At 43.7% G+C, this 10,501-nt stretch overlaps 1 protein-coding gene across 1 annotated transcript; it reads right to left on the bottom strand.

The window, feature by feature from the left end:
* Positions 1-1,443: 1,443 nt before the first annotated feature.
* Positions 1,444-9,508, bottom strand: SNIP1 (Smad nuclear interacting protein 1). The gene is made up of 4 exons (XM_034754082.1): positions 9,207-9,508; positions 8,714-8,816; positions 6,014-6,603; positions 1,444-5,321 (listed from the first exon to the last, which is right to left on the bottom strand). The coding sequence occupies exons 1-4, from the start codon at positions 9,365-9,367 to the stop codon at positions 5,054-5,056; spliced, it is 1,122 nt and encodes a 373-aa protein (XP_034609973.1). The 5' UTR covers positions 9,368-9,508; the 3' UTR covers positions 1,444-5,053.
* Between the last annotated feature and the right edge of the window lie 993 nt (positions 9,509-10,501).

Below are 10,501 nucleotides of genomic sequence, written 5' to 3'. Positions count from 1 at the left end.
AAGGTGCCACAGGACTCTCTTGCTTTTTACAGATCCAGACTAACACGGCTACCCCTCTGATACTTGGTACAAACTGTGGATGCAGTTACACCAGTATAGCTTATTCCCTGTCCTATACAGGAAAAGCTATATGGGGTTAGCACAGCTTTATAGTCACCTAACTGCATCCACACTAGAGGTGTGTACTGCTTTAATTGTACCAATATAGCTAGAGCAGTACAACTTTCCAGTGCAGCCGGCCTTACAAGCACTCCTGTGTGTCGCATGCTTATTAGTTGGTGTCAGTAACTTGAATCTTCAGCAAAAATGGAGCAAATGAAGTCACTTGTGAATAGTATCAGAGGGGTAGCCGTGTTAATCTGAATCTGTAAAAAGCAACAGAGGGTCCTGTGGCACCTTTGAGACTAACAGAAGTACTGTACTAACAGAAGTACTTCTGTTAGTCTCAAAGGTGCCACAGGACCCTCTGTTGCTTTTTACAGATTCAGATTAACACGGCTACCCCTCTGATACTATTCACAAGTGACTTCATTTGCTCCATTTTTGCTGAAGATTCAAGTTACTGACACCAACTAATAAGCATGCGACACACAGGAGTGCTTGTAAGGCCGGCTGCACTGGAAAGTTGTACTGCTCTAGCTATATTGGTACAATTAAAGCAGTACACACCTCTAGTGTGGATGCAGTTAGGTGACTATAAAGCTGTGCTAACCCCATATAGCTTTTCCTGTATAGGACAGGGAATAAGCTATACTGGTGTAACTGCATCCACAGTTTGTACCAAGTATCAGAGGGGTAGCCGTGTTAGTCTGGATCTGTAAAAAGCAAGAGAGTCCTGTGGCACCTTTGAGACTAACAGACATATTGAAGCATAAGCTTTTCTGGGTGAATACCCACTTCGTCTGTATATCTGTATCAGTTAAAATAAATTTAAAAAAATCAACCTCCACCCAACATAGTTACATCAGTACAACTGTCAGTGTAGACAGGCCTATGGCACGGACTTATTTCATAGCTCTAGTCATGCAACATGGATCAGGGTTATTAAAGTTTCTCTCTCAGCAGTAGTCAGATATCCAATAGGTCCAGTAATCAACAGCATGTTTCTCATTTGTTCTCTTTGTAACCTTTACAGCTGCCCAGCTGATCCCAGCTTCCTCAACCCCCCCCTCCCCCAACTGATCGGGGAAGCAACTACTCTCTTCCTGCTCCACATCCTTCTCCAGACTCACCTCTCCCAGAACACAAAGAAGTCAGCCAATTAATGATGGCTAGATTAAAGGCTATATGAAGAAAGGCTTTAATATAAGAAATGGAAAAACAGTATATTGATATGTGTTCTCTTTCCCTCAGCTACTGCAGTATTAATAAGAAGAGTAATATCCTTGCACTGGCACCTTTGTTAAAAAACACATTCCCCATACCATTTAAAACAGGGTCTGATGAAATTCTAGAATTTTAATTTAAAATGGATTTTATACATTTGACTTGATACAAACTTAACGTACTTTTGAACATACTGTATGCTAAATACTGTGCCATTTATAACAAAGTGTAGACACAACCATTCAAAAAAGATACAACTGGGATATTTCCACATACTGTAGTAAAACAAAGTTTTCCCATAGGTAAAACTCTGTTCCAAATGGAAAGATGTCACAAAATGTAAACCTCTGTGATGCTTAGCAAATGGCAGCTTGAACTGCCTTAAATTATTTAAAAGCCTGCATCTTTTAAAAATATCTTAAGGAAAATTAAAAACATCATATTTGAACCAATACTTCAATCACCAACAGTAAAACATTACATTGTATTGGTACTCACTGGGCTGGCACATGCCCACATTGGGGCAAGCTAGTTCCCAGGAAAAGCAGGACAGAGTGACGGAAAGAAATACTGAGTAAAATTCTTATATTGTCCAAGCAGGTCAATTTATAGGCCCAATCCGGCAAACACTTAAGCACATCAGTTGCATAATATTAATAGTCCTAATTTTACATACATGCATATCTGCAGGCATCTTAAGGGTTTTCATGGCCTGATACAAAGAGTCATCAGATTTTACACTAAAACAAAGGCAAGAAATCATTTGCAAGTAAATTTGGATGTTGCATTTAGAAAGAGGGTTGCTTTGGTTTTCACACCACCACTCAGTGTTGGTGTATTACAGTTGTTGGATTCCACCACAAGAAACCCGTTTGGTCTAGCATAAAAAACGACCCCAACTGATGCAGTACAACAAAATCAAAATAATAGTTTTGTGCTATTGTACACAGTGTAATCAAGTCTGAAAAGGGTAATTCACAAATTATCACATCGTACACTATTTAGGAATGTCACTAGACATTTCATCATACTTCATGATTGGACATGGCTTCAGCCTGAAGCAAATCAATGCCGCTCCTTAGATGGAGCTGATAGGGTCACAAATCAGCAACATTCAGGAGGTGTATAAATAGTGAACAAATCTGAAAAAAGTGTTCTACTCATATTTTTCATCCCACCTTTACATCACAGCTATGAGTATTTGAGCTCTGGGTCTTCTCTTTGTGGAAGGAAGATCCATTCTAATGGGCCAGTGTCGCATTTATTAAAAAGAAATAAGTACTGCACTTTATTAGGCTTTATATATTCTGTTTTGTCTAACTAGGTTAAACTTGTTGAGCTAGTTTCAGCCAACATTTTAATTTTAAAAATAATCCAAATGTGCTGGTGACACTTTCTGAAAAAAGTAAAGATTTAGGGCAAACTAGCCCATCTTTCATAGTACTGGTCGAACCTGTCAGGTCATATATCTAATACGGTTGGTGATCTCAGCACTCCTTAATGGATATATGTCCACATTCCAGAAGATACAACACAACAGGAAATCACAGACACTAAACTTGGTTAGATATCATGCAGCCACGCAAGGGTTTCAGGCATTGCCCAGCAATAGCAGATGTGCACACAGCTCTGGTTTGAGCCATATGCACCCCTCTCTCACTTTCAAAACAAACTCACTGCATTTTTTAAGAGTGTACAGATAGGATCTGCCAGAGTAGAACATAAAATCACCTAGCTGGAGTCTTTGGTGACCTCAGTACCTGATGGGTGTACATGCAGATTACAAAATAAACATGCAACAGCACAGGTGGCACACAGACACCAAAAACTAGGATGGCTTGGGTGGTGCTGGTAGAAGTGAGAGATTACTCAGCTCTGCGAGAAGTATACTCAGCGCGGGTTTGAATTACATGTGATCACTCCGATTTTAAAGCAAACACACAACAAAATCTTCAAGTGTACACACGCAGATCTGCCACTGAGCCATGATACCACATTAATGCCATTTTTAAAGATGAGAGATTTCATCCTATGAGTGGTACTCCTGCTTTTTATGACGAAATAAAGTAGTACTATAGTATTAACAAAAAATAAAAGTAATGAATTACCAAACTGTAATACAATTCTAGAATTATCTACGTTTCACCTATCTAGCCTTTCCTTGCTGAATGTATCACAGCATTCTAAGCAATTTATACTCTCAATCTTAGAATTTCCCCCACCCTATCTTTTTTTATTTGTGGGTTTTTATTAAAAATATATATAGTATCTATTTCAGAGAATATAAAGCAAAACCAAGTTGGACACTAGAAAAACATTACAACTAAAGGCAGCTAGGGCTAAATTTATAAATTCTTTATTTAAAAACCCCAGAGTACATATAAAGGACAGTCTGCTATCCAAAGCACATTCTTCTTATGCCTACTGTTTGAAAACCTGCATTTATACCCCATATTTACACAATAAACTTTAGTTGTGTGAGAGTGTGTGTGTGTGTGTATGTATATACTTCTTGTGTGTATATACATAACACATGAAGGCAGTATGTGCCCATAAATCACAAATGCGAGGGAAAATTAGTAATCAAAGTGAAATAAGTTATATTTCTTGTTTCAAGATAAAACTCAGGAGGAAGATGTCTGAATATATGCAAATCTAAATAGTTCCAAGTTTTGAAAATGTTTCTCGGAAACAAACTTTTCACAATTATAAAGTATTGACTGTTTTCTGTTACATGCAGGTGAAAAGGAGTATTTCAGACATGACAGTATAATATTTTCCACAAACTAAAATTAAAAAATAATAGTGCAAATGATGGTTAAAACATTGGATATTTTTCTTTTTGATGGTAACATATAATTAAATGCAGAAATGTGAAAAGATTCATGGGGCAGAGTGGTGTCAAAGTAACAAAAAATCTAGCTTCAAATATGGACAAAAATCAGTATCCAGAGGCAATGTCAGCAAACATTTACAACATACTGAGTGCACACAGCCTTCAACAGCAAGCCACACTATCATAACTTAAGGTCCCATGAAGCATTTTCTTTCATTTCAAACTACACTGCCTATAAATTACAAGGTATTCCGGTGAAATGTCCTTCCCTGAAAAATCATTTCAATGCAAACTGGCTACCCAAATTATATGAATATAAAGAAGATTTGCAGCATATCTTCCTTTTCAATGAAAACAAACCTGGTCAATTCCTTCCCTTAGTGAGTGGTTTGCTCTGGGTGTACAATTCAGCAAATCACATCAAATAATTGGACACTACAAAACATTAGATCATGTTCACTGTAACTAAGATTCTAGTTAAAAATAAAGGAGCAATTTCAAAGGATTGTCGACAAAACAGTTTGCAAAACCATGTTCTTTTTAAAAATGCCTATTTTGTTCCATATCCTTTAAGTACAACCTTACATATTTATTTTTACGTCTGATGAAGAGCTCCATCACTGGAACTCTCTCTTTCAGGTGCCTTCTATTTTTTTTCTTGTTATTAGGGAAAATCCTCTTAAAGCAAAGGCTGTATTTCCAGATGAGTTTCAAAACTACAAAGGAGATGAATAAGTCAGGAGTTTCCCAAAATAAACTACAGCGAGAGCTGATCAGCAACAGAGGAAAGACTTTAAGGCAATAAGAGGCATCAGTGCTGTGATGCTCCAACTTTCATATCCAGATTCAAGTTCTATTGAAAGAAGATCTTTGAAGTCTCTTTCTGGTCTGTTAACTGTCTGACTCCTCCTCCTCCTCTTCCTCCTCCTCCTCCTCTGGTTTCCTGTCCACCTCAGATGTATCTGAAGATTCGTGGAGAAGGACGTACTCCCTGCTGCTGAATCCAAACTTCAGCACATCCTTTTCTTTCAATTCGTAGTAACGTTGAGGTTCAATCCGTTGGTTATTTAGGAAAGTCCCATTGCCAGAGCCAAGGTCAATGATGTAAGGCTTGACTCTGCGGCCAACTGTACCATCGGCACGGGTGTACTCCACAAGCCTGCCAAAAACAGAAACAACCTTTAAACCACAATGAAAGAAGTATAAACAGCCACTTCACGCTGTTAATAAAAACGGAGATGGATCTTTCAGAATAACCTCAAGCTAGCTAATACCTCAATTTCCAAAAAATCTCATTAAATACAGAAAGTTAAGTCTCTGAAAAGATGCAAGGCACTCAGTCTGCCTAAAAATTTCTCACCATGAGCTGAAGTTAAATGAAAGCCTGTGCCATGTTTTAAACATTAAAAAGTTCAAGGTTAGTAATATACAAGAGATAATTAATTCCATCAACAAACAACTCCTCTGCCTCCAGCGGTGGGCAATCCCTGCTGCTCCCAAGGAAAGCCAGCACTCCATATTGTGTTGGGCCAATCTGGCGATGCTCCTTTTAACCTTTAACCTATCAAGCATGACTGCAAGTGTTACTCCGGTTCCAATGTATGTCTGATTCTATTTCAAATACTGCTGTACTCTTTGCCTTACTTAAAGGCTGCTTATGGTTAGATGTGAGGAATCAAAGGTAATTTTGATTACTGCTAAAAGGATACGCAGCTGTTGTACATAAAAACTGGCTAATTCTGAAATAGAAGATAAATTTATAGATTTACTAGTTTGCAGAGGGTTTTGAGTACCCAACATACTAGTCACTTCTAGCCTCCACTACAATCTGGTTGGCACAGTAACACTTACCGATACTGAAACACAGCATGCTGTTTGGAGCAAGAGGGGTGGTCAATAGGAATATCTGCGATTCTTCGGTGCCTGCCCAGCAGGTAAGCACTCTGTCTGTGAATGTACATGACTGGGAGAACTTCATCATTCTTAAAAGGGTAGAGACGCCATCGTTTCTTTGGAATCCGAGCTTCCGGGGGCTCGCTATATTTAATCACAACACCTCGGAAGGTGTTTGAATCCTCTAGGAGTGCACCAGACAGTTCAAAACTTGGTTTCTCCTTATTTGTTGGATCTTTGTCTTTATTTTCACCATCAGGTTTACCAAGGTCCAGAGTCTCATCACCACTGCTTGATTCATTCTTCTGGCGATGCTCACGTCTTCTCTCGTTATAAAATTCCCTCTCCACTTGCTGCTCACGGAGATTTTGGGCATCCCTCTCTCTTTCATACCCTCGACCTCCTGGCCTTTCATTGGGATTTTTCCTTCTCTTTGAATGATCTCTGTGTCTGTCTCTGTCACCATTTCTTTCTCGTCTGTGTTCTTGCTCTGACTGATCTCTGTGCTGTCGTTCCTCATGTCCTCTCCGGGAATGGTCATCTCGCTCCTGTAACAAAGAAAACCTTACAGTGATCTATTTAGAATTAAAGATGAAAAAACACAGGGAATTTTGTTTGGTCTTTAAAATCTGAATTTAATATGAGACTATAGAACAAAACTCAATCATCAAGTATACAGGTTTTTAAAATGTGGATGAAAATGACTTCCTCATTCACCTGCTAAGACCCATGTTCAGGTCTTTGAGTTACAGTAAATAAAATTAGCTCCAGAAGAGAACACAGACCTGCATTCCCTGCACTGAATTAGGGGTTGATGAGATGACTGACTGTTCAGGGAATATGTGACCATGAACTCATGTTTTATAAGATAAATATAAGCAGAATCAGTTTTCAGTTACTTTATTCTAAAAAGTAGAGGTTCTTGAGTTACATATAATTTACTAGTATTTGGCTTCTTAGCTTAAATTATATATTATTATAAAGATGTATATTATGGTAGCACCACAAAAGCCCCACTGAGGATTATGCTGGGTCCTGTACAGACAGAAGATAATCCTTGGCCTGGAAGGTTTACAATCTAAAAATTAAATTCAAATATTTGATATTTCCTATGCTCTAACAGTTTGGTCACTTCCACACATGGAAAAATACCACTTAAACCAAGTTTCCAAACTACTGCTGACATTTCACAGACCAATGTTTAGAATAAATTTTCCTAATATTTTGTCTATTCCGTTTTCTGCATGTATCATTACTATCGACACTTGCATAAACCCTAAATCTTTCTTCCCTCAGAATTCTTCTGCTTTGCCTGCTTATTCCCTGCCTGAACTCAACAGCCCCAGTTTTCTAGTCATTCCATTATGCAACCCTCTTTGTAAGAGATTCCTCTCATAGTTTATCTCACTTACCAACATCCCATATCTTGGTTCTCCGTTTCCCCAAGAAGGGTACCATGGACCACATGTGTGAGTAACACTCTTGTCTAGTGCTCTTCAATATTAAAGTTGGGAAAATAATCCCCGACTATAACTCAGTAATTTTTATGTTATTGATTTAGGCCCTGTCTACACTACAACTTATGTCAGCAAAACTTATGTTGCTCAGGGGTGTGAAAAAAAACCATCCCCTTGAGCAACGTAAGTTTCGCCGATAGCTTCTCCTGCTGACAAAGCTACCATGCTCGTTAGGGGTGCTTTAATTATGTTGACGGGAGAGCTCTCTTCTGTCAGCATAAAGCTGCTGACTACATAGAATCATAGAACAAGGGGTTATCTAGTCCAGTCCCCTGCACTCACGGCAGGACTAGGTATTAACTAGACCATCCCTGACAGGTATTTGCCTAACCTGCTCTTAAAAATCCCCAATTCCACAACCTCCCTAGGCAATTTATTCCAATGCTTAACCACCCTTATGGCAGGAGACTTAAGGAGCTTGGTTTATTTAGCCTGACAAAACAAAGGCTGAGGGGAGATATGATTGCTCTCTATAAATACATCAAAGGGATAGATACCAAAGAGGGAAAGGAGTTAAGTGAAGCACAGTATTCCACATTTTCAGTTTTTGCAGTAATTCAGCCAGAGGTTATGGGTCTAGTATAGGAGTGGATGGGTGAGGTTCTGGAGCCTATAATGTCAGGAGATCAGACTAGATAATCATGATGGTCCCTTTTGGCCTTAAAGTCTATGAATCTTGCTGCTGTCACCAAGGGGCCAAGCCAGCATACTACTCCACATGATCAGAATCCTGTGCCTGGGTGTGACAACACTGAAATCAACAGCACTCTGTGCAAATGGAACAGCTTGCAGAGTAAGGTGTACCATGACAAAATCCAGACACTCTTACTGAATCATTAACAGCTAACGCCTGTGGATACTCAACCATTTACTGCAAAATCAGAGATAGTTATAATGTGTTTGTTTTTAAGAGTTAAATATGTTCCCGAATGTACAAATTACAATAACTGATAAAAGAAAATATTGGGGTAATCAAGTGATAAATTAGTCACATCACCCCATTTAGACCCAGTTCCCACATTTACTCTATGCAGACAGACAATTGTGGTTTCACAGACCCCCACTGATTTCAAGGAGGAGGTTAGTCCCGTGGAGTAATTTTCAAGACTGGGGCCTTAGTGTTTAATATCCAGTAAATTACCTGCTTTACTTTGACTACAATATGATGAGGGCTTCTACTTCTTTTACTTCGAGGAGACTTGCTTCTTTTAGCAGAGGACTTGTTCTTTCTTTTTGCTGGTGACCTTTAAATATTAAAAAAATGATTTGTTGGGTCCACAGTCCCCAAGAAAAAAAGGAAAGGAAGAGAGTCTGTGCAAAATGCACAGGGTAATTTAACCTTAACCTACAGCTACCACTGCACTGTATTGTGTGGTGGGAGGATGGGATGGTGGTGAAGGGTGGGAGGGTCTCCCCACTGTGTGTATTTGGGGGTGGGGGAGATGAAGTGGCCTTACAGGAGAAAGTGGGGGGATGAGGAGGGCACTGAGGGAGGGGCCGGGGAGGGATTGGTGGGCTCCCCCCAGCTCAAGGCGTCCAGCGGAGCCGCAGGGACCGCCCGAGAGGATGAGCGGGCTCTCCCCACTAGGAGCCCCCGGCCCAGGTGTAGCGGGGTAAGCGCTGGCGGCCGGTACCTGCTGCGGCCCGGCCGGGCCGGGCCCTGCTCCCGCTCGGCAGGGGGGGACTGGCTGCCCCGGGCGGAGCGGGAGCGCCGGGGGCTCCGCTTCTCCGCCACGTCCTGTTGTTCCTGCCGCCGCCGCTTCCGCCGCCGCCGCTCGGTCTCGGCCTCCTCCATGGCTGCGGCCGGGGCCTAGGCGCCGAGTTTCGGCCGCAAGTCCCCGGCAGGCGGAGAAGCAGCGGCTGCGCGAGGCCTCCGCTCACCCGCAGACGGGAAGCGCGACTCCGTCTACGTCCGCTTCCGCTTCCGGGGCAAGCGCGCCGAGCCAGCCGGAAGCACTCCTGCCGGGCGGCGGGGCTTGCTAGGGCGGCTGCTCGGCTCATGGCGTTCCTGCCGCGTCCGGGCCCGCTGCGCTCGCGGAGTGCGGGGCGAGGGGCTGGAGGCTGACGGCGGCTGGCCGCGGGCGGGACAAGCAGGGGGCGGGCGGGGAGTCCGCCCCTGTCACGCGTGATTTGCACGAGGAGCGGCCCCCCCGAGCAGCACATTTCCACCCCTGCTCCGATTCGCCCCCGTTAGCCCCTGTCAAAAGCGGCCCGCAGCCTCGCCCGGGTAAAAGGGCAGGGTGCAGGGCAGTGGCTTCAGCAGATGTACTGAGCATGCTCAGTAGCCCCGTACTACGGAGAGCACGTTAGTACACTCCGCGGGCAGCGCGTTCCTGAGCCGGGCTCTCTGCGAGCGCCCCTGGAGGCGGCTGCTGGGCGGCCCGCTCAGGGATCGGCCGGGCCGGGCTGGCTTGGTCGCGTGAGCTCCGAGGTGCGGTTCCCCGCCTTGTTCTCGCTCACTTCTGAGGGGCCGGCCGAGACGTTTTACACTCTGCGCATGCGCCATCGGCTACCTTCCGCGCGCATGCGCGTCCAGCCATCGTCTGATCCCTTGCGTACGAGCGCCAAGGGGGGAGGGGGACGTCATGACGAAATGACGCTTGGGCGCGGCGCGGCTCGTTGTTGCCATGGTGACGGTACACAGCTCACGGGGAGAGTGCGGGCCTCGGAGCCGCCATGATCCCGCCGGCGGACTCGCTGCTCCGCTACGAGACCCCGGTGCTGGTGAGCCGCAACCCGGAGAAGCGCTCCCCGAAGGTGAAGGCGCTGCGGGGGACGGGCCCGGGATGCGGGCGTGGGGCCGCTGTATGAGGGCGAATTGGGGGGGGGCAGGGAGGGCTGAGCTGTGGGGAGGTGATGCGTGGGGGGGGTCGGGGTTGAGCTGGGGGTACATGGGGAGGGGGTGTGGGAAGGGCTGAGCTGTGGGGAG

This window comes from Trachemys scripta, chromosome 20 (assembly GCF_013100865.1).
Source record: "Trachemys scripta elegans isolate TJP31775 chromosome 20, CAS_Tse_1.0, whole genome shotgun sequence".
NCBI lineage: Eukaryota > Metazoa > Chordata > Testudines > Emydidae > Trachemys > Trachemys scripta.
Note: the sequence above shows the minus strand (reverse complement) of the source record. Positions and strands in the feature narration are given on the sequence as shown.

Excerpts from the sequence above, each read along its gene's own strand:
- SNIP1 (XM_034754082.1), bottom strand. The coding sequence starts at position 9,367 with ATGGAGGAGGCCGAGACCGAGCGGCGGCGGCGGAAGCGGCGGCGGCAG. Across the intron at positions 8,817-9,206 it reads GCCCGGCCGGGCCGCAGCAG|GTCACCAGCAAAAAGAAAGA; the intron begins GTACCGGCCGCC and ends TAATATTTAAAG. Across the intron at positions 5,322-6,013 it reads CATGCTGTGTTTCAGTATCG|GCTTGTGGAGTACACCCGTG; the intron begins GTAAGTGTTACT and ends TGTTTTTGGCAG.